At 45.5% G+C, this 25422-nt stretch overlaps 1 protein-coding gene across 3 annotated transcripts in view; it reads right to left on the minus strand.

Annotated features, from left to right (window-relative positions):
• The window catches only part of PEAK1 (pseudopodium enriched atypical kinase 1), an 86207-nt gene that overhangs the window by 12542 nt on the left and 48243 nt on the right, over positions 1 to 25422 (minus strand). For 2 of the 3 annotated variants that reach the window (XM_073579478.1, XM_073579479.1), the window contains exon 2: positions 8004 to 10620. In XM_073579478.1, the coding sequence (XP_073435579.1) occupies positions 8004 to 10516 (2513 nt within the window). In that variant the 5' untranslated portion in view covers positions 10517 to 10620. Of the gene's footprint in view, positions 1 to 8003; positions 10621 to 13296; positions 13622 to 25422 lie in introns of those variants that run through there. The other variant, XM_073579477.1, reaches the window with a different exon arrangement.

Genomic DNA, 25422 nt, shown 5'->3' on the forward strand with positions numbered 1-25422 from the left:
ATATATATAGGTGGGCTGTATGTGGACCCATACTATATATATAGGTGGGCTGTATGTGGACCCATACTATATATATAGGTGGGCTGTATGTGGACCCATACTATATATATAGGTGGGCTGTATGTGGACCCATACTATATATATAGGTGGGCTGTATGTGGACCCATACTATATATAGGTGGGCTGTGTGTGGACCCACACTGTATATAGAGCTGTGTTGGGGCTCATACTGTATATAGGTGGGCTGTATGTGGACCCACACTATATATATATAGGTGGGCTGTGTGTGGACCCATACTGTATATAGGTGGGCTGTGTGTGGACCAATACTGTATATAGGTGGGCTATATGTGGACCCATACTGTATATAGGTGGGCTGTGTGTGGACCCATACTGTATACAGGTGGGCTGTGTGTGGACCCATACTGTATATAGGTGGGCTGTGTGTGGACCCATACTGTATATAGGTGGGCTGTGTGTGGACCCACACTGTATATAGGTGGGCTGTGTGTGGACCCACACTGTATATAGGTGGGCTGTGTGTGGACCCATACTATATATATATATATATAGGTGGGCTGTATGTGGACCCATACTATATATAGGTGGGCTGTATGTGGACCCACACTGTATATAGGAGGCTATGTGAGGACTCATGCTGCATATAGAGAAGCTGTGTTGGGGCTCATACTGTATATAGGTGGGCTGTGTGTGGACCCATACTATATATATATATAGGTGGGCTGTATGTGGACCCATACTGTATAGGTGGGCTGTGTGTGGACCCATACTGTATATAGGTGGGCTGTGTGTGGACCCATACTGTATATAGGTGGGCTGTGTGTGAACCCATACTGTATATAGGTGGGCTGTGTGGACCCATACTGTATATAGGAGGCTATGTGGGGACTCATGCTGCATATAGAGAAGCTGTGCTGGGGCTCATACTGTATATAGGTGGGCTGTGTGTGGACCCATACTGTATATAGGTGGGCTGTGTGTGGACCCATTCTGTATATAGGTGGGCTGTGTGGACCCTTACTGTATATAGGTGGGCTGTGTGGACCCACACTGTATATAGGTGGGTTGTATGTGGACCCATACTGTATATAGGTGAGCTGTGTGTGGACCCATACTGTATATAGGTGAGCTGTGTGTGGACCCATACTGTATATAGGTGGGCTCTGTGTGGACCCATACTATATATAGGTGGGCTGTATGTGGACCCATACTATATATATAGGTGGGCTGTGTGTGGACCCATACTATATATATAGGTGGGCTGTGTGTGGACCCATACTATATATATAGGTGGGCTGTATGTGGACCCATACTGTATATAGGTGGGCTGTGTGTGGACCCATACTATAGGTGGGCTGTGTGTGGACCCATACTATATATATAGGTGGGCTGTATGTGGACCCATACTATATATATAGGTGGGCTGTATGTGGACCCATACTGTATATAGGTGGGCTGTATGTGGACCCATACTGTATATAGGTGGGCTGTGCGTGGACCCATACTGTATATAGGTGGGCTGTATGTGGACCCATACTGTATATAGGTGGGCTGTGTGTGGACCCATACTGTATATAGGTGGGCTGTGTGTGGACCCATACTGTATATAGGTGGGATGTGTGTGGACCCATACTGTATATAGGTGGGCTGTATGTGGACCCATACTGTATATAGGTGGGCTGTGTGTGGACCCATACTATAGGTGGGCTGTATGTGGACCCATACTATATATAGGTGGGCTGTTTGTGGACCCATACTATATATATAGGTGGGCTGTATGTGGACCCATACTGTATATAGGTGGGCTGTATGTGGACCCATACTGTATATAGGTGGGCTGTGCGTGGACCCATACTGTATATAGGTGGGCTGTGTGTGGACCCATACTGTATATAGGTGGGCTGTGTGTGGACCCATACTGTATATAGGTGGGCTGTGTGTGGACCCATACTGTATATAGGTGGGCTGTGTGTGGACCCATACTGTATATAGGTGGGCTGTATGTGGACCCATACTGTATATAGGTGGGCTGTGTGTGGACCCATACTGTATATAGGTGGGCTGTATGTGGACCCATACTGTATATAGGTGGGCTGTGTGTGGACCCATACTATATATAGGTGGGCTGTGTGTGGACCCATACTATATATATAGGTGGGCTGTATGTGGACCCATACTGTATATAGGTTATGTGAGGACTCATGCTGCATATAGAGAAGCTGTGTTGGGGCTCATACTGTATATAGGTGGGCTGTATGTGGACCCACACTATATATATAGGTGGGCTGTATGTGGACCCATACTGTATATAGGTGGGCTGTGTGTGGACCCATACTGTATATAGGTTGGCTGTGTGTGGACCCATACTGTATATAGGTGGGCTGTGTGTGGACCCATACTGTATATAGGTGGGCTGTGTGTGGACCCATACTGTATATATGTGGGCTGTATGTGGACCCATACTATATAGGTGGGCTGTATGTGGACCCATACTATATATAGGTGGGCTGTGTGTGGACCCACACTGTATATAGGAGGCTATGTGAGGACTCATGCTGCATATAGAGAAGCTGTGATGGGGCTCATACTGTATATAGGTGGGCTGTATGTGGACCCACACTGTATATAGGAGGCTATGTGAGGACTCATGCTGCATATAGAGAAGCTGTGTTGGGGCTCATACTGTATATAGGTGGGCTGTGTGTGGACCCATACTGTATTTAAGGGGCTGTGAGTGGACCCATACTGTATATAGGGGATTGTCATTTAATTCTGTTCAATATTAAGGGATACAATTAATATTAACATAAAATAATTATAATATTAACATTGAGCAGAGAAAATTTCCAAAACAGTCGCAGTCTCTCAAGTGGACCCTCAGGAAAATTAATTGCCCACCCGTGTTAGAGGATCCAAGTTCTACCTTGAAAAAAAAACAATACTTTCGGAAAAGGAGAACAGCAATACGGAAAAGGAGAACAGCAATACAGGGTGTAGGAACAGACAAGTAGAAACCCTGAGAATGAAAAGCCTGTTATCTAAAACTAAAGGTTACACAGAGCATAGCTGTCAGATAGTGGAAGTGGCCATTTTTTCCGCTGTGGTAAAATGGAAATGCCTGCCCCTCTCGTCATCCCCATGAAAAACACTGCAGAATCTGGAAACTAAAAGACAGCACTAGTATAGCTACTGGTGCTGGGGGATCAGGGAAAGCACAGTTCACCAATAAAGGTACTGAAATTCACTTCACATTCTGACTGCTAGAAGAAAAGTAATACATGTACAGAATGTGTTCCTAATGAAAGGAACCACATAAAAGATGAAATCTTATCTTCCAGACATATCGACCACTCTGCTCCCTAAGTGGAATGGCTATGGACACCTTTGCATTTAATTATTTTTTTTTATTGTTCATTTGCTTCAGAAATACAAACCGATAGTTCTAAACAGAGTTCATGAAAGATTTCAACTTGTATTGCAGCTGTAGGATCTCTGTACCTCCTCCACCTAGCTGTTTGTATATCGACATCTGAGACTGCTTCTGGCTGCATCAGCTAGCACTGCTCAGGAACAGCAGCAAAGATAGAAAGGAGGATGTACAAGTCATATCAGAAAGGAGGGAGGAAAGCATTCAAGTCTCCTGGGAGGGCTGACACGCTGTAGATAGGAAGGAAAGCTCATACAAGGCAGAAGAAGGAAGGAATAAAAAGAAAAAAAAAAAACCATCAATGCAGATTTTGCAGTGTAAGGGAATGTTGGTATGGTAGAAAAATAGCTCAGACCTGTGGAAAGATGCATCAGTTCAGGAATGAAGCAGATATCCCAGAGCCAGTGCAGTCAGCAGCAAAACTGGCCCACAGACCTTACATCCAAAATGTGTTACTGGCAGGGGAATGAACACATGAGAAAACACACCCAACTTGAAAACATCAAACCTCTTTGCCCCCAGAATTACAATAAAGTGTGATAATTTGAACCACGATAGAGATATACTTAATGGGTACGTTCCCATGTTTAGGATTTGCTGCGGTTTTGACCCTGCGTATTTATGCAGCGTCCACAATGCAGTGGCCATATATTGCAGTATAGTGGATGGGATTTCTAGAAATCTCATGTCCATGGGATTCACTGAGCCACCACATGGGCAGCACGGTGGCTCAGTGGATAGCACTTCAGCCTTGCAGCGCTTGAATCCCACCAAGGACAACATCTGCAAGGAGTTTGTATGTTCTCCGTGTGTTTCCTCCGGATACTCCGGTTTCCTCCCACATTCCAAAGACATACTGATAGGGAATTTTTAAATTGTGAGATTATTATTATAAAAGAAAGGTTAAATCTCCAGAGACAAGGTTTTTTTATCATAAGAACTTGTTTATGAACATACCTCTTTATCAATGTATTCAGGCGAAATAAAGAAATTGTATCATGCAGAATTATGAGAAAAGAGGAATTGTTACTATACTAGACAATTCAGGAAAGATATAGATTATGATAGTCAATTTATTCCACAAAGCTAAGGGTTGTGTCATAATTGGACTTGGATTACTTTTTTGTGACATATTAGACATCTGCTGCACAAAAACCTCTAGACTCTAGGAAGCTGTGTCATTGTTGCAGTTACACTTTTTATGTTTTGTTTTTGGTGGTTTTTTGCCTTTTCTCATTTGCATCTAATGGTTTTAATTTATGCTTTTAGGCCACGTTCATGCATTCAATATCTCACATCAGTCTGTGTAAGCCAAAACCAGGAGAGGGTGATAAATACAGAAGTTGTGACGGGTTTCTACTATACTTTTCCTCTGATTGTTCCGCTCCTGGTTTTGGCTTACAAATACTGATGTACCATACTGACCAAATACTGAATGTGTGAACGTGGCTTTAAGGTCTATTTTATGTGGTCGCCGTTTTGTTTTTCCCCATTGTGGGCGAAGTTTCGGTCTTCCAGATGTTTTCACCCGATTTACTTGTGACTTTTCAAATGTACTTCAGGTTCTTCCCTGGGGTGATTTTGTATCCGGCCAAAAATGTTTCTGTAATTTTTGCATCATTTTGTGAAATGTTTGACTTTTTTACTCTAAAAAGGTGAAAAACAAAAATAAACACTACATTTAGCTTTGCACAAAAGTCATGAACCAAGTGAACAGTTTTGAAGAATTTGGAGAAAAAAAATGGCAATAAATTCCAGAAGAAAAAGAAAAAAAGTGAATTAGAGGGAATCTGTCAGCATGTTTTGCCATGTAATTTGACAGTTGCATGGTGTAGGGGCATGGACCCAGATTCCAGCGATCTGACACTTACTGGTCTGCTGGCACAGTTTTCATAGAATCACTGTTTTCTCTGATGTAGATACAGCAGTGCTATGAATGTTGGGCTGTACCTAATCTCGCTTGCCCACACCCCTGATGGGCCTCAAACTGCAAATCCATGGTGGGGGCAGGGTGACAAAGATTAGCTGGACTGCCTGGCACTTAACACCTAGTTTTGCAGTGATAATCTCCTGCTGATAAAACACTGATTGTATTGAAACTACAGTAAACTGCTGAGCAAACGACATCCATAGAATCAGGCTCAATGCCCCTACATTAAGCTGCCATCAGATTTTACAGCAATAAAACTGCTTCCCTTTAAAGAAAACAAGCAAATGATGGATCAGACCCAAGTGTTTACAGATATCTTTTCTAGGGAACAGTATAACCTTGCAATACACAGAATATATTTTCTACCCAGGAAAAGTACATAACACTCACAATTAAAGTCATTCATTATTTTCAGTTACATATATACGGTAGGCTGAGAAGAGACATAGGGCCATGAAGGTCAACCTTTCTCCACTAGTTTATGGGATTTACTCATTAGATGAGCAAGCACAACTTTACTTGCAGATCATTATCTAGGGTCCATCTTCCTAGGCTAGCCTTCCGTGTCACCTAGTACAACATTCACTCTTCTGGGTTCTTATGGATTAACCCCTTCCCGGCTAAGCAATCTTCTATTTCTGTGCTTTGATAATTTTTTTTTTTTTTTTTTAAAGCCATAACTTTTTTCATTTTTTTCTTTGACACAGATGTATGGGGGGCTTCTTTTTTGCAGGAGGAGCTGATGTTCTGAATGGCAACATTTGTTTTTTGGGTTTTCTTTTATGGCAATAATTACACAGTAAAAATGACTTGTCAGTATCGTTCTCCAGGTCAGTTTGGTTATAGCGATACCAAAATGATATGACATTTTTTATTTTTTTTCCGATTTTTTTTTTCACATTGGTAAACAGACTATCATCATCACATGGCCACTTTACATAGGAGCAGATTGGTGCGTTGAATGGCACACCTCCGAGACCACCCACTGTAAATGCTGCTGTCAGAGATTGACGGCAGTCTTGAAGGAGTTAAAGAAGTATTCCCATCTCCAAGATGTTATCCTATCCCACTATGTGGTAGGTATTATAATAATAATAATAATAATAATAATAATAATAATATTGGCAAATACCTCCAATTAGAAATGTAGTATAGTCCTTCTGATTCGCTATGTCGCTTACCAAATGTGCAGAGCATTGAAAAAGCTTAGGTATCCATGGGTATGACCACTGACAACTAACTATCACTATATGAGTGATTGTAACCATGGATACCCAAGTACTGTAATGCCCTGCACATGGGGTAAGTGACATAGCAAATCAGGAGAACTATACATTTCTAATTGGAAACAATCGCTAATATTATTATAATTATACCTACTACACTTGGAGATGGGAAAACCTCTCTAACAGCACGGGGCCAAGCTCAGCTCCGACCGATGCTGTTAGATGTAGATGATGGCTGTGTAACACAGCTATTTTCTGCAAGCTCAGGAACAAAGACAGGGCTCTTTTATATGATGTAAGAGTTCATCACATGTCGGAAAGGGTAGAATGAATTTTAGGGGATTTGCAAAATATAATTGATCTTCAAGCATAAGGGTGTCCATAGTAGTTATATGTAAAGTGTGACTAATGAGAAACCTTTAAGATCTATAAACACCGTTGACATATAAAACGATTATTTTTAGATATGTTAGTGGATAATTAATACAATTGCATATGCAGAAACTAATATATAGTTTGCAATCATATCTACGTTTCATATTCATTTATTAAGAGAGTGTTCCTCCCAGTAATGTTACAGGTTGGATGTGAGGTCTGTGTGTATCCAGGGTGCTGCTGCTTTTTCTCAGTGTTAGGACTCATTCACACGACTGTATTTTCAGACCAGGTGATGTCCGTGAAAAAAAAACCAGACTCGGTCCAATGTTATCCAATGGAGCAGTGCAGATAAGTGTTTTTTTTTTTTTTTTTTTTTTACAGACTAAACCTGCATATAAAGAATAAATAAAAAAAATAAAAATACAAAAAAAAAATTGCACAATGTACTAATTTCTCGCGTATATCAGACGACATATTCAAGCTATGGGTGCGTGAAAAAAAAAAAAACTGGATGCCATACGGACCCACAGGGTAGCATCTGATTTTTATGGATACATTCCAATTCTGTGACATCGGAAGCTGTGAATGGTCCTGGAAATGATTAATAGCTGCTGTAAAAAAAACGGATTGTATACAGGAAACAAGTGAGAAATAAAAAAAGTTGTCCCACTTTTCTGGATGAAACTGTGATCGAATTTTTATACACCCATGTGAACCTACCCTTAGGGATGTTAATAGAGAGGTGGTTGAACATAGAAAGCAAATGAAGGGAGGTAGAGCGCTGATAGCGCAGGAGCACTAAGGACCAACAGACACTGCAGCAGCAAAAATGGTAGAAATGTTTAATCAACACTGCTTAGCGATTTGCTTACTTTTACACTTCGGAAGCAAAGAAACAAACAAAAAAAAACAAACATTTTGTGCAAAGGTGTATATAGCGTTATTTCAATATTTTTTTTTCCAGCTTTAATTTCCACAACTGATACATCACTGTAACATAAGCTTTTCCAGAGACATTTACCTGCTAGACCTGGTCTCAGTGCCTGTGCTATCTTGAGGACTTCCTGCAGCTTTCTCTTCCTCTGACCGATACATGAACACAATGGATGGTTTCTCTCCAGGCTCTGTCCGACTTTCACTAAACCAATGGTGTCTTTGGACTGGTGGAGGCGGAAGCATATGAATAACCGTACCATCGAGCCCTACTAGCTTTCCTTCTTCTCTGTCCTCACACCCTCCTTGACCACTTCCATCCTTCTTCCTCCTGAAAAAACTTTTGAAAGATATCCAACGACGTGGCTTTCCGTCTGCTGGCCGGCGTGGCTGTGTTGCGGTATCAGTTGGCGAGGGTCGGTTAGCTCCAACTGGTTTTCCACGAGTTGCAAAGTGTTTGTGTAACATAGTGGCATGGTAGGGTGAAGAAGTAGAACGTGGCGGTGGGAAAGGGGGAAGGGGTTCTGTGGTGGCAGATACAGTTGGGCTGTCATCGCTGGAAAGTGCAGGAGAATGCTTGTTTAAATTCACAGTTCCAAAAGTTTCACTTTGGGAAGAAAACAGAGTTTTTGGTCTTCCTAATGATCCAGTAAATTGCTCTGGATCAGAGTGGGTCTCTGGTGGAGGACGATCATCACTACTCCCTGATTCAGGAGTCAAAGCTTCTGGTGGAGAACGAGGAGGCTGGATAGATGCCACGATCTGAGACAGGACACGGTTTGCACTTTCACGTGTACAACCAGCTGTTTCCTGGGGTAGTGTACCAGCAGATTCCTCTCTCTTTTGCGCTTTAGCCGGAGTTTCTATTTCCTCATATGTGTGGCTTGCTACACTTCCAGTCTGACGTTTTTCCTTGTCTGGAGGTGGAGGAAAGGCACCACCATAACCAACAAAACTTCTGTAAATAGCTAAATTATCATAAGCACTAGGATTTATGAGGATGGGAACTTTATCAGCACTTTTACAACTGTGGGCATAGTCTGGTTCATCATGAATAATAATAGGAAAAGGTGGCATTCCTGCATTATTATAGCTGTTAAATTTAATCTCTGACAAGTTCGGAGAACGGACAGGTACAGTATGGGCACTCAATCCAGCAGTAGGTGAAGTTGGGGCAGACTTATAGCAGCTTTTCTTAGGAGCTTCCACATTTTCTGCTTTTGCAAGCTTTTGCCGAGGGCTTGTACTTGATGTCCAAACTTCCTGGTAACGTGTAGCGCTTGACTTTTTTAGTTTTGCATTCAAACGAGATCGACATTCACCAGCCATAGCAGCAGAAACATCAACTACTGTATATGGCTTACAGACTGGTTGCTCCATGTTGACCACACGATATGGTTGAGCTTGTGCCATATAAGTATCTGGGTTTGTATCTTGTGTTATTCTATCTGGCATAACTGCTGATTCTCTCTCTGCAACTAAATTTCCATTACAAAAGAGTCCTCCAGAGGATGATGATGACGATGATGAGGCAGTAGAGGATGAAGAGGAAGATGGAGGGCAAGATAAAGAATCGACCATTGACGTATCAGGGGAAGGTGACACAATATTGCATTCAACTGGTCCACCCACTTCACAACCATTAAGGATCTCATCATAACTATCATCATAGTCCACAGCACACACCCTTTGTAAGGACTTCTGACGTAATGGCACAGTATTCCATTTCTCTCGTTTCCCAAGCCTTCCCGGCACAGGAGAAAGACTGCCACTTTGAAGATTTGCAAACCTTGGCTGTCCCCTCATACGAATTTCCATTGCCAACAGTTCTTCATCACTTTCTTCCCAGCTCTCCCGTTCCCCTTGATCTTCATCATCTTCTTCATCCCAGCTATCATCACCACTAGAAAACTCAGGATAGCAGAAGCGACCACCATCCATTCCAATAACGGCACCCTGTTCTTCACTTAATGCTACTCTTCTAACACCTTGTTTTGGCCCTCCTCCATCAAGACGACTTCCAGATAAACAGCTAGCGGGTGGCTTCCTTTCTAAAGAGCGGCGATAACACTGATTGATCCTACATAGAAAATTTTCTCGCGGTGTACCTTCTGAAAGAGGTGCAGATTCTACTGGACTTAAGCCTGCTATCTCTTTCAGCACTTCCGTGAGTCCACTGTTACCCACGTGGATGTTATTAGTGACTGTTTGTTCTGCTCCTGTGTTGTTATTTGCTCGATCATCATTAGATACAACATTCTGGGCTTGTGTTCGAGTGTTTTGTATGGGTAGCGGTGACCTAGAATGACTCTGAATAGGATGACTTACTGCGCCATCTATAGCCATCATGGTAGGTTTCACAGCAATGGTAGGTTTTTTGGCTACAGGTGGTCTGAACCCAGTGGTCACACGTGGTCGCTGGTTGGAAATTACTTTGGCATGATTTGCTCGGTAAGGAGGTGGTGGTGGTGGAGGAGGTGGTGGTTGACCAGGGATGCCTCTGCCAAGAGCTGATAACTGATGCTGACCTTTTGGTTGAAAGCAGTTCTTGCACTCCCCTGGTTTCCAAACATGCTCTGTAAATGAGCCGCAAGCCGACATGATTGCAGGTACTGTAGAGCATGGCACCAGGGCAAACAATGGAACGTCGCTTAGAAATTCATGGGATTCACTAATGTAACAGGCAGCAAAAGTAGCTCATGTACCTGAAGAAGAAAAACAAACAAAAGTGAACATAAAGTATGCAACATAAGCAGACTATTTTCTGTAAGAATATTGTCTACGATGTAATACAAAATTGACACTATATTTCTATTTACACCAGTCTCAAAACTATATTTGTATCTTAATGTTCATTTCCCACATGCAAGGGAATAGGTAGAAGAATTAGGTTGGGCTCACACTGCATTTTTCCCCTATATTTATATTAGAAAGGTTCATTCATCAGACACAGGCCAAAAGAATTTTGTGTACAGTATGTAATACAACTCAGTATTCTGGAAAACCAAAAAAAAGGAAGGAATAGCATAACAAACTACAAAGAACAGGATCTGAAAAATAAAAAAAAAAGGATCTATTAGCCTATGGGTGATAGATGCCAATGTATGGCGTCCATCACAGGCATCTATTTAATGGACACATCTATGGCTTTTAAGACAATTCCATTAAGAGGACGTCATTATGGCCTAAGGCTGATGGCTGTCTAACAGTAGCATCCATTACCCATAGACTATAATGGCAATGGCTCCAGTTAACAGATACGGCATGAAAGCCTCACAACGTGTGTCAGTCAGATCCCATATTAGTCTATTGCCGCTGGATAAACATTCATTGCAATCTACATTTAATATATATATTGGGAGCTGTTCCTGGCTGGTACGTTACATAGCAACTAGTAATTTAATGTGAACATAACCCTAGCTTTCTTATTTCTGCTGCCTAGCCTTGTTACTAAATTAAAACCACTGGATAAAATAATAAAATGGTAAGGATTTATTCTGCACGGCACCAGTATACCTTTTACAGTTCTCCTGAGTATCTGAAAAGCTCAGTAGGTTTCATACACCATCAGAACAATTGCTCCATGGTACCCATCATCGTCATATTTATAAGAAACACACATCACACAATGACAAATAAATCTATTAACACGAAGCTGCATTAACAATATGACACTAAAGCAATGCAATAAAGACACTGCCCCCATGATACGCCGCTAAGTGACTGTACCCTGTACATTCGCCGTGCCAAACTCCCACTCAAAGAAAGCTCTGCCAACCTGTTTCATAGAGTGTGTATATATATATATATATATATATACATACATACATACACACACACATATATATACACACACACACATACACACACACTGTGTATATATATATATATATATATTATACATATACACACACATCGCCAGACTCCACCTCGGTAGCTGTCAAATAAATGCAGATCCAATACTTATAATAAGATGAAAACATTATCCGCAGCCAACTCATCTTCTAACGCCTAGTTCCCAACATTCTCAGATACAGCAAGTGCCTGGCTGCTGTATTTGTCCAAACACGATACGTGACCCATGAACATCTCACAGTCTCTGCCTACAAGCCTTCTTCTCATGGTTGGAACAATTTTGTTAAGTTCTTTTCAAAACTAAATTTTTTCAAACGTTACTCAAACATTTTTCTTCCCTGACCTTCTGGATATACAACTATTTTTGTCCTGACCCTACCCAGCTATGCTGCTCTTCACATTCCAGAAACATCTCCAGAAGCATTCAACTAGGATACGCAGATTTTGTGTTTCCATCCTGGCAGTAGCTCCCAATAATCCACTGACCCTTCAGCATTTCCAGGCTGTGCTGCATCAGCTGTTCTCCAATACTGGCTTCCGTTCGGTAGGAAGGAAGACATTAAGAGTGGGATACTGGGAATGACCACCCCTCCTTCTCCATTCTCCAACACCACCTCAACGTCCTGCCTCTGAATCACACATGGGTGTGAGGGGATAACTCCAGAGTTCTGCAGACCATGGCTCTTTTAACTCTTCCAGGAAACACGTCTCTTTTGACAGGACTACTCTATGACAAGCAGGGAATGTAGAGACACACCCACACATATATATATATATATATATATATATATATATACACACATACACATACATACACAGTGTCACACACACAAACATATATAAGTACGCGTGTCGCTATCATCTAACAGTACAATCACAAGTCCAACATATACCCAGCATGTAGCCACCTGACACATAGGTAATATACAACGCACACATGTGCCAGAAAGCTGGACTCTAGTTCCTCCATCTCTCAGCATGTCTCTACAGCAAGTGGCTCCAAGGTTGACAGAGGCCAGCATGTGACAGTACGTGGGCGCTATAGAAATGTGACAGCAGACCACAGACTACGTCCATATGTGCATGTAGGTCCAGCTTCCCTGCCTCCCGGGCCTGGGAAGAGTTACAGGAATGCTCGGTATGTCTGGGGGGGTCAGTCTGGGAGCAGGGAAAGTATGTGCTATTTACAGGACAATATGGGGGAGGAGGCTCACCACCCACTCCAAAGCCCCTCAGAGCATCACTACAAAAAAAAAAAATCTACCCTAACCAGACAAAGCGGGCATCTCTTCTTCAACCGAGCGACTGCCAGCTCTGGTCATGCTGTGAGAAGAGATGAAAATCACATATGTGAATGTCAGTGATCCTGCTGCAGCCCTACGGTCCACCAATGCAGAAGTGCAGGTTCCCATTCTGTAGGGACTGGTCCCATACCACAAGCACGCTGGGCACAGGCGATCACACACAGCCTATAACATGTCAATCCCACAGAATCATATCAAGCCAAAAGCAATTCCAGCACTCACCAGAACAGGCTGATCTGTCCCTGCAGAGAAAGACGGTCACACTGCGCGGCTCATCTGGGGCTGTCTAGTGACACACCAGCCTTTGTATGACAGCAAGCGATGTGGGGCTTTGTGTCCCATCAATGGGGCTGTCAGGATGTGCCATGGCCGTGCAGTGGTGTGACAGCCTGGTGCGCCAGGCCAGGGTACATGGTGTGAATGAGATCAGTGCCAGTGTGCTGTGGGTGACAGGCTGTGGTGGGTGTCAGGGCTGTCCCCTGTGGATGGCTGCCTGATCTTTGTATGTTTGCTGCTGGCCTGTGTCTCCCAGCCAGTGTGTCTGCCTCCTTCTCGCTCTGTCTATCTGCTTCTCCCCCTGCAGGGACTGTTCAGAGCAGCAAGCAAATCATTTCCTGAAGGAGGAAGGCACACATCGCCTTTTTTGTTTTTTTTCACCCTCACATAAATACGCTTCCCCCGCATGTACAAATACTCACGGCTCTCATCTGATGCGCACATGCACCGCACACAGTAGCCACGTATTATGCAATGGGCCCAAATGTGCAGGCCGCAACACAGGCAGGCCATGGAAAAACTAAATACTAGATTTAGACACAGAATAATGGCACGGGCAATATTCTAGAAAAAGAAATATATGTAGAGATTCCTTCACTTCTGCCCCCCACTAATCCGGCTACAACCAAAATCCCGAGCTGGAAGGAAGGACAAATAAGATTCTGGATTTTTTTTTTTTCATCGCATTCGTCCTTCTGTCCAGTATAGTTCAGGTGAATTTAGATTATAAGACAAAAAAAAAAAAAGGAAGGGAAAAAAAATGGGTATTAGACCTACCGGTAATGATGTTTCCAGGAGTCCATCCTGACAGCACCATGGAGGACGTCCTCCTCCTCCTTACAGGGACAGGAAAAGCACACCAGAGGTTAAAAGGTTCCGTCCCACCCCATCTCCCTCAGTGATTTGACAAGTACCACAGTGTGGATAATGCAAGTAAAATTTTAATGATACAATCATATTACAGCATATGACATAACATAATATAGTATAGCATAACATAACAGGGAGGGAACTACCCGTGCTGTCAGGATGGACTCCTGGAAACATCATTACCGGTAGGTCTAATACCCATTTTCCAGGACGTCCCCCTGACAGCACCATGGAGAGTACCAAATCACCTCCCCTAGGGTGGGACTACCGCCTGGAGAACCTTTCTCCCAAATGCGGTTTGCTGACTAGCCATCACATCAAGCTTGTAGTGCTTGCAGAAAGTATTAAGTCTGGCCCAGGTTGCTGCTGTACAGATCTGATCAACCGACGCGCCCGCCCGTTCGGCCCATGAGGCTGAAACTGCCCTGGTAGAGTGGGCCGTTAATCTATCCGGCGGGTTCGTGCCTTTCGCCTGGTAGGCGTCTGAGATTAGTGAGGTAATCCATCTGGCGATAGTTGCCTTAGAGGCTTTTTTCCCCTTATTTTTACCCCAAAAGAGGATGAACAGATTTGGGTCAATACGCCAGCTACTTGTGACTTCTAAATAGTTAATAACCGCGCTTCTCACATCCAGTGAGTGAAGACGCTGCTCCTTCTCATTACGGGGATTGTCACAGAATGATGGTAACACTATCTCCTGGTTTATATTTTGACGGGAGGCTACTTTTGGGGTAAATGCCGGGTCTAATCTCAAGATTATACAGTCCTCTCTGATCTGTAGATATAGGTCTCTAATGTATAGGGCCTAGATTTCTCCAATTCTCTTGGCCGTGGTAATGGCTACAAGGAAGTCCGTTCTGCGGGTGAGAGTTGAGATAGGCATCTCCTTACTGGAAATGTAGGGATCCCTACATAGGAATCTGAGTTCCAGGCCAAGGTTCCAAGGCGGGGTGAGCTGCCTAATCGTGGGGCGAAGCCGCTGCGTGGCCTTTACAAATCTTACTACCCATGGATGAGATGCTAACGGGTAATCAAAGTAGGAGCTTAAGGCCGAAATCTGAACCTTTAAAGTGCTGGGCTTAAGACCTTTATTAAACCCTGACTGTAGGAAATTTAAAATACTAGGGAGGTCAGACCTGCCACCATCCAGACAAAACCTTTTCCAGATCTTCAGGTATATTGCGGATGTAACCGGCCTCCTGCTGGCCTGTAGGGTAGGTATGACCTGATCTGATAAGCCCTTTGCCTTTAAGATGTTCCTTTCAGGATCCAAGCCGAGAGGTGAAGTCTTTCTCGATTCTGGTGGCAGATCGGGCCTTGCTGGATGAGGTCTTTCCACGGAGGTAGCTCGACCAGGTTTCCCACTGCCATAGTTCCCAGTAGGGAAAACCAGCTTCTCTTTGGCCAGTATGGAACGACCACTATTACTTTTGCGCGGTCCTCGCGGATCTTCCTTAACACTGCCGGTATGATTGCCAGTGGTGGGAATGCGTACGAAAGGGGTTCTTCCCAGGTCTGGCTCAGGGCGGCCACGTCTTCCGGGTGGTTTGCTGGGTTCAGGGAATAAAATCTGGAGACCTTTGAGTTTCTTCGATTTGCGAACAGGTCTATACTGGGGGTTCCCCAACGTTGACACAGTTGACGAAAGATTTCTTCGTTCAGCTCCCATTCTGTCGGGTAGACCTGCTTCGGTAGTCTGCCACCACGTTCTGGGAACCCTCTAGATGGACTGCTGTTACCGAGAGCACTGTTCTCTCTGCCCAAGAGAATATTCTTCCTGCTAAGGCCTGGAGCGGTTGGTGCCTGGGTCCTCCCTGATGTTTCAGGAATGACACCGCTGTTATGTTGTCGGACAGTACCCGGACATGTCGGTTTCTTAGGATTGGACGGATCCGCTGCAGAGCTTCCCAGACCGCGTAGAGCTCCCTGTAGTTGGAGGATCTGTTTCCGATTTCTGCCGGCCATCTCCCTTGGAAAATCTTCCCTTCTACGTGGGCTCCCCATCCCCACGTACTGGAGTCTGTGGTGAGAACCACATATGGAGAGGTTGTCCATAATACGCCCAACTGGAGATTTCTGGCCCGGGTCCACCACCGAAGTGACTCCCTCACAGGCCCTGACAGTGTTATGGGTCCGTCGAGCGAAGTCTGACTCCTGTTCCATACTGCGAGGATCTGCTTCTGTAACAGTCTCGAGTGGGACTGGGCCCACCTGACACACAGGATGCAGGCTGTCATTAGGCCCAGAACCTCCATTGCTTCTCGTATGGAGGAGCAATGTTTTAGGAGGTCCCTGGCTCTGTCCTGAACGGTCTTCTGCCTGCACTTGGGTAGCAGGGATATGCTGTTTTGTGAGTCCAAGAGCACCCCAAGGAAGACCTTCCTGCACTCTGGTATAAGGTCTGATTTTTGCCAGTTGATCTTCCAGCCGAGGAACTCCATTAGAGATGTTGCTCGGTCCCTGTTTCGGATGAGCGCTTCTTCGGATACTGCCACCAGGAGGAAGTCGTCTAAGTACGGGATGATGACGATACCCTGGCTCCTCAGGAAGGCCACTACTAACTTTGTGAAGATTCGAGGGGCCGAGGCCAGGCCGAATGGAAGGCATTGGAACTGGAAGTGGCAGGTCCAGGTTGGAAATTTGACTGCGAATCTTAGTAAATTCTGGGATGAGGGGTGGATAGGGATCTGATAGTACGCACTCTTCAGGTCGAGCGTGCACATGACCGCGTCCCTGTCTATTAACTGTATTGCGGACCGAATAGATTCCATTCAGAATCTCTTGTACCTGACCCAGGTATTTAGAGGCTTTAGATTTATAATAGTCTGGGCCTCGCCGGATGGCTTTGCAAAGGAGAACAGGGAGGAGTAGTGTCCCTTTCCCCTTTCTGTCAGAGGAACTGGCACTATAACCTCTGACCTGATCATGTCCTGTATGTCTGCCCACATTGGAGAGTCCACCTGGACTACAGAAGGGGTAATCTATCTTTTGGGGGGGGGGGAGTAGAGCTCTATACTGTAGCCCTCCGTAATGGTTCTGAGGACCCACTGATTTTGGGTAACTCGGGACCAATTTGTCGCGAAGTGGCGAAGTCTTCCCCCGATACCTATGGCGTCATTGCCTCCTAGATCTGGAGGTTGACGGAAAAAGGGAGCCCTTGCTTCTCCCACCTTGGCCGTGTGGCTTCTGTACGAGCCTCTATTACAGGGGTCCCCAACCGCCGGTCCGCGGCCCAGCACCGGGCCGCTGCAGTGCCCTTGCCGGTCCGCGGACACAAGGGGAGCCAGGGGCGGTCAGTGGCGTAGCGGGGGCTGGGACGGCGTGTGTAGCGGCGGCAGGGAGCGATCCAAGCAGCTCCGCTGCCTGCAAGAGGGAATAGCAGGAGCGGAGCTGCAAGGACCCGTCCACTGCGTCCAGCTTCCTGCCCGCCGCCCGCGCTTCCTGTCTCTGACACAGAGAGGAGCGCGGCCACTGCTGAGTCAGAGCAAGGAAGCGCGGGCGGCGGGCAGGTGAGAGGAGAGAGGTGGTGTCTGTGTGTGTGTACGTATAATATGTATGTGTGTGTGTGTGTGTGTGTGTGTATGTATGTGTGTGTATATGTGTGTGTGTGTGTGTGTGTATATGTGTGTGTGTGTGTGTGTGTGTGTGTATATATATGTGTGTATGTATGTATGTATGTGTGTGTATGTATGTGTGTGTGTGTGTGTGTGTATGTATGTGTGTGTGTGTGTATGTATGTGTGTATGTATGTGTATGTATGTGTATGTGTGTGTGTGTGTTGGTCTGTGTTTGTGTAGCCTGGCCCTGGAGGAGATGGGGACATGAGGAGAAGGCCATGAGGGGAGTGATGGAGAGACAGCAGTGATGGAGTGAAGGCAATGATGGGGAGAGGGGAGTGATGGTGTGAAGGCAATGATGGGGAGAAGGGAGTGATGGGGTGAAGGCAATGATGGGGAGAAGGGAGTGATGGGGTGAAGGCAATGATGGGGAGAAGGGAGTGATGGGGTGAAGGCAATGATGGGGAGAGGGGAGTGATGGGGTGAAGGCAATGATGGGGAGAGGGGAGTGATGGGGTGAAGGCAATGATGGGGAGAAGGGGGTGATGGAGCACTCATTCAAAACCTATGGTGAGTTGAGTCACATTATAAATGTTATTTAATTATAAGTATGCACTGCTACACTACAACCGTGTCCATAGCCCCGCCCCCTTATGACCAAAGCCCCGCCCCTGCCACACCTCCATCCCCGCCCTGCCGGGCCATGGAAGAATGGTCTTGCTTGAAACCGGTCCCTGGTGCAAAAAAGGTTGGGGACCACTGCTCTATTAGACCTAACCTGGGTCCTAGAGTCGGTTTGTCTCCTATAGAAGGGCACTCTCCGAAAGGGCTGGGGCCCATTAGGCTTTTCTTCTGGGAAACCTTTATTTTTGTCGGACACCAGCTCCAAGATATTATCCAGGGCTGGTCCGAATACTGTTAGACCTGAGAAGGGAAGGGAGCAGAGCTTTGCTTTAGAAGCGTTATCTCCTGACCAAGATTTAAGCCAGACCGCTCTTCGGGCGGCATTGGAGAGGGAGCTATTTCTGGCTGCAAATCCTACTGATTAGGCCGACATATCTGATAGGAACGCTGTGGCCGACTTCATGAGGGGATGGGAAGCTAGGATCTCTGACCTAGGGGTCTTGTTGGTGAGGTGATCCTCCAACTGCCCCAACCACAGAAACATAGATCTGGTCACCGAGGTGGCTGCTATGTTAGCCCTGATAAGGGCCCCCGAGGTCTCCCAAGTTCTTTTTAATAGAACGTCCGCCTTCCTGTCCATCGGGTCCCGGAGACTTGATGAATCCTCGAATGGGATGGCGGTTTTCTTGGTGACCTTGGCTACCGGAACATCGATCTTCGGAACCTCCTCCCATAACCGTGTTTCCTCAGGATCAAACGGCAGTCGACCTTTAAAGTCCCGGGATAGCACCAGATGTCTTTCCGCCTCCTTCCACTCCTCGCGAATCATTGTCTTGATGTATTTGCTTACGGGGAACACTATCTGGGTTCGAGACACGAGACCTCCAAACATTAGGTCCTGTCTGGATTGCGGTTTAGGAACCTCCTCCATTTGCATGGTGTTCCTCACCGCCTGGACCAAATCGTCCGTGTCCTCAAGTCTGAACAGGTATTTCCTGCCCTGGTCCTGCTTGTCCGCCGGGATCTCTCCTTCCTCCTCTGGATCTGAGTCCCGGAAGTCAGACCTCTCCTCGGAGCTTGGCTCAGACACCTCCGCCTCCCACCTAGGACGCTTTCGGCTTGGCCCGGGGCTGGGGGATCGCAGCTGTGTAAGACTGCCTCTGGAGGCCTGGACCTCCTCCCGAATCAGGGATCTCATCTCGGCTAGTAGGGACGGCTGCTCTTCTCCTATCACCCTTGACGTGCAGGGCCCGCAGAGGGTTTTGGTATAGGTGTCTGGCAGCTTTACCCTGCATACAGGGCATCTGACAGATTTGGATGCGGCCTTGGCCGGGTCCTTGGCCACTGTCGAGGGGGCTGCTGAGGTTCCCTTATCCTATTAACAGAGGATAGGGTAATCAGGCTATTGCCCTGGGCCACAGTAGATGGCATCGGGAGGGAGTTTTGCGCCAAGCGCACTTACCCCTCCGTTCGTCTGCTCTGTATCCATCCTCCTTGCGCTTCCAGAGAGACGTCAGGCTCCTGGAGCGCGCGCCAACATTCAAACCCGGCACGTGACGTACCGGAAGTGACGCGCGTTCTCTGCGATAGGCCGGGAATCTCTCCGGCCACTTCCTCCTACGTGCCACGCCTCCTGATGCCGGCACCCACCTGACCAGCTGCCTGCGGGGGACTGGCCTTCGCCACCCAGGCGGCCATGCTTGGAGCCGAGAGCCCCCCACCGGGAGGAGCGGCTCACTCCAGGAGCACCATCTTGCTCCTGCCTTTGTGGCAGAGGGACTCCCCACCGGAGAGTTTCGGCCCTGGGCGTCTTCACATGGGGAAGGATTGGACCAGCAGCACGATCCCCCTGAGCCGGTGAGCACTGCTGCGCTTCCTCTCGCGTGTCCCTCCATGCAGGGACAGGAAAAAACACTGAGGGATATGGGGTGGGATGGAACCTTTTAACCTCTCGTGTGCTTTTCCTGTCCCTGTAAGGAGGAGGAGGACGTCCTCCATGGTGCTGTCAGGGGGACGTCCTGGAAAATAAACCTCCCAATGTATATTCTAAAGTAAGCAGGCCTCCATTACCCAGGCTGACACAAAAAGAGGTCCTAATGGCCAGCGTACAACAGAAATACAGAAAAAATAAAACAAAGCAGCAGACAATGCAAGTGCATAGAAGAGTATACAATAAGAATCCAGACCGTGGGATCCTATAGGTGATAAATAACTTTGGACCAAAATGTGTCACAGTCTTCCCAGTATTTCTGAGCGATGGGGTGGCATTAGTGGGACCAGGGCCAAGAGTGCAAGATAGAAGACCACACAGGCGTCTGACACAGGCTCCTGTCTAGGAAACAAAGAGTCTATATAAATCAGCAAAACAGCTCATTAAAAATGCTCTATAGCCTACAAACCATGGCCAGATCTCAATAGGACGATCCATAGTTCATAGCAGGTGTCATGTCCAAAGTGGGGCAATCAGGTCCTATACAATCACAGAAACTGAACGTGGTCATGAAGCGATTATCATTCTTTAAGACTTCACGTGGCCGTCCATCAGACAAGTTCCCTTTGCCTATATATGACCTCTGTCTAGGCACTCGTACAACCAGGACCAAAGGACCAAACCTCTGAAACCCTCATACATGCTTCACTACTGAGCATGTGTATAAAGTGCAGCACAGATTGATCTCCACAGCCCTGCCTCACTACTGAGTATGTGAAAAAGTGCAGCACAGATTCATCTCCACAGCCCTGCCTCACTACTGAGCATGTGCATAACATGCAGCACAGATTCATCTCCACAGCCCTGCCTCACTACTGAGCATGAGCATAAAGTGCAACACAGATTCATCTCCACAGCCCTGCCTCACTACTGAGCATGTGCATAAAGTGCAGCACAGATTCATCTCCACAGCCCTGCCTCACTACTGAGCATGTGCATAAAGTGCAGCACAGATTCATCTCCACAGCCCTGCCTCACTACTGAGCATGTGCATAAAGTGCAGCACAGATTCATCTCCACAGCCCTGCCTCACTACTGAGCATGTGCATAAAGTGCAGCACAGATTCATCTCCACAGCCCTGCCTCACTACTGAGCATGTGCATAAAGTGCAGCACAGATTCATCTCCTCAGCCCTGCCTCACTACTGAGCATGTGCATATCATGCAGCACAGATTCATCTCCACAGCCCTGCTTCACTACTGAGCATCTGCATAACATGCAGCACAGATTCATCTCCACAGCCCTGCTTCACTACTGAGCATGTGCTTAAAGTGCACCACAGATTCATTGCAGCTAAAAGCTGAGATCCTTAGATCAGGAACAGAACAGACATTAATAGGACATTTCATAACTTTCCCAAATTCTTATGAAAACATTTTACCTCACATCCTGCATTGTACTACTGTACCCAATTTATTATATATTTTAGGAGTTAGTCCATTTTATACCGATTCCACCAAACTGGACATCGACGCCACAGTCCCTAGCTGGCATGGACATTTCTAATACAATAGTATAAATCAGAGAAAGGAAATCCACACACTACAATAGAACAAAAATACAAAGCAAAGTAATTCAACCGGCCAGTACCCTAAATGTATTCTAATGTGTACTGCATAAAGACGACTTCCCAGGGGTGGATAATATTCCAAGAGATCAAGGGATCCCTGAGGGATCCCCATCCCATTAAGGCATATTTTCTTCCCCAGCTAATGGATGGCTCGTTGAAGGATACATTATACCATTACACGGTGCCATTTAAAGGAAACAGCGGAACAAGTAACTTATAAATAATACCAGAGCTTCAAGGCAAAATTGCCAACCTTCGTGTAGTAATTGACAGCCAAATTAAGAAACTAAACACCCGTACAGGGGAGAAATCGGAAAATTGTCCAGGAAATTGCTACTTCCTTGGCTACAAAAGAAAAACAAAAATCTAGGATTTACAGGTCAGTTTATACTTATTAGGGATAATTACTATATATAAACTGGAAGAAGAGCAAATGTGATCCTAAAATGGAGAGCACGTAAATGTTCCCACAGCTCCAATAATAGATCATTACACTGACCTCTCAGGAGTCGGGGAAAGCTGTGTGACAACCTCTGTGGGAGACTTAGCAGCAATAGTTGTCAAAGGGACAAACAGAATTTTAAAACATGGTAGATATTAAAAAAAATCAATAGATGTAAACAAAACACACACACACACACACACACATATATTATATACACACACACTCTATATATAAAATCTACATATACACACACATAGACAAGTCATAACATTAAACATATCCTCCAAATATGATGTAAGCCACCTTTGTGCCAACACAAAGTCTCAAAAGGAGCCCACCTGTGTAAATCAAGATTACTTTATGGGTGCACTTGGCTGCGCCTCTTCCCGAATTATCTCTGCCTACTTTACAAAAAGTTGGCGGAGCTGGCCAGGACTGGAGTAAACAAAAAAACAAAAAAAAAAAACTTGAAGTTTAGCAGTTTTTGCACTGGATCAGGCTAGGCAGGCTAACATGCACGTATTGATGGGGGTTGTCCATGACAAAGGTAGTCAAAATCAGATCAATGGGGAACAGACACCCAGCAGCCTGGTCAATCGGCCGTTTGCAGCTCCTGCTTTGGCAGGACGTACACAGAGTATGAAGCTGTGCTGCTTCTGCTTTGTACACTGAATAAAGACCAGTCTCATGTACTACAACTCAGACCCTGATGAGGTGAATGGGAGCTGAGCTGCAGTACCCAGGACTGGCAACTAAACAGACGATATAGCTCTGCTGTTCCAGTTATGTACATCCGAAAGCCGTCAGAATTGCATACAGCTGTTCTGCTGGGGTGCCAGGTATCCTATCCCAAGGATAGGATGTCAACATATAGGTCCTGAATGACCCCTTTAAGTCCACTTGACCTTGAGAATTCTGATGTACCTACTTGGACCACTTTTGGTTGGTACTAACCACAGCATACCAGGAACAACGTAAAAGACCTGCAATTGTTGACATGTTCTGACCCAGTCTAGCCAGCACAATTTCGCCATTGTCAGACTTATTCAGATCCTGGTCATCCTGCACATTTTTCCTACCGCTATATGATGACAGTCAAAGTGCCTATCAAATGAGTTATAAGGAAATAAGTGTAAAGTGATTACCGTACTTATTGCTAAGCACATACAATAAAGAGAAGTAAGAACTTCCTTATAATAATATATTTGACAGCTAAGTCAACCATCATGATGCGCCTGTATTGCACCTGCAACACGGGAGCACGCTAGGACTCGGCGACCACCATGTGTGACCCATACCTTCAATGGTATGGTTCATCGATGTATACACACTACAACAATTCTCGCTATGCCAAGAAAAATGACAGAACTTGCAGGCAAAGGCCTTACATCAGATTGAACAAAGATTAAAAGAGAGCCAAAAGGTGCTTAACCATTAAAAGGGTTGTCTCTGATGAGATAAGGCTTGTCTCTGATGAGACAACCCTTATCACAAAGGGGCCATCATAGCTGATCATCACAGGTCTGGCTCGTGGCATCTGGTTTTATTGGTGGAAGCCAGACATTTCAGCAAAAGAAGTAGTACAGAGCTGCCATTCCCCTGTAATACATGCCAGCTTACGCAAGAGTTCTTGTACTTCAGAGTGCATCCCAAGCACAAGAAGTTGTCACATCCATACGATCCAAGGCTGGTTTTGGACAAGGCATGTCTTGAGAACTCTGTAGCTGTCTGAGCATTCAGTTGACCTCCACTGCTCTATCTTCAGGGAGCTATTGTGGATGGGAGAATTGGCCATACACCAAATGAGCTGCTAGCCATGTAATAAATTGGTGGGGTAGCTTAGCAGAAGTCTGTTTTTGTGACTGGTATTGGAATCATCTCCAAACAAACGCACAAAACTGTCCGAGTGTGTATGTTAATGAGAAACCCAAAAGAGATCACTGAGCAAGAGTTGGGTCTACAGATGGTCAAAGGCCATGGCCAGCATCACATGCAGACATTATTTATTCCTGGGAAAGTTTCTGTAAAAAAAGCTAGGCCAAGACAGATGTTCAATAATTGTCTGACACGGATTCAAATGGGGGCGACAACCCACAAATGTCCCACCGTACTCATTATCTCACAGGGACTGGCTTTCATTCTTCATTTAATCATGGGTCTACAGAGAAGATGACAGGGTGACCACAGGTAAAGAAGCAGCCAGCGCGGATAAGGGGGATACACAATCCTGTCCTTTCCTCCGTCACCACTTGCATTTCATTCGGAAGCCTACATGCACAGACACTGCCCCTCTGCTCAGAAATCAATGCACTCTCTGTGACCATCTGGTTTTTCCACAGTCACATTCCAAAAGTGGGGCAGAATGGCCGATGAAGACACACCTGCAGCGCATATGCTGGACCTGGCGTATACGGCAGACTCTGCACAGATACCAAGAACCCGGTGAAACATTACACAATGTCACATGCAAAATAGCAGAACACTAATGAATAGGAGATCCTACGATCCCCAGAAATATTGCGTAAATAATGCCGGCGTGGGAACAGATATTTTCTAGTGTGAGCACTCATGACTGTCTCTTCAGCTACATTCATATTTCCGTTCAGACCTTTGTCGATTTTTTTCCCCAAAAACAGAACAAACTGATTTAGTTTAAGTTCACACTGGGCGTTTTTGCAGCTTTTGTAAATGCTTTTTTTGTGCAAATTTTCACCTGCGTTTTACATTACCAGTAAAGTCTTTGAGATTTCAGAAATCTCATGCACACACATTGCTTTTTTGTTGTCAGGATTTTGTGTTTTACATTGTTTTTTGCACAATGGAACATGTCACTTCTTTTAGGCCAGGTTGACATTGCGTTAATGCAGTCCATTCAACGCTTAAGGGCCTGTCACACTAAGAGATATCGCTAGCAATATCGCTATAACTAGTGACGTTATAGCGATATTGCTAGCGATATCGCTGTGTGTGATACTTACCTACGACCGGCTCCCCCGCTGGTTATCGCTGATCGCG

The sequence above is a fragment of the Dendrobates tinctorius genome, unplaced genomic scaffold (assembly GCF_039654945.1).
Source record: "Dendrobates tinctorius isolate UK_male_01 unplaced genomic scaffold, ASM3965494v1 ptg000062l, whole genome shotgun sequence".
Taxonomy (NCBI): Eukaryota; Metazoa; Chordata; class Amphibia; order Anura; family Dendrobatidae; genus Dendrobates; species Dendrobates tinctorius.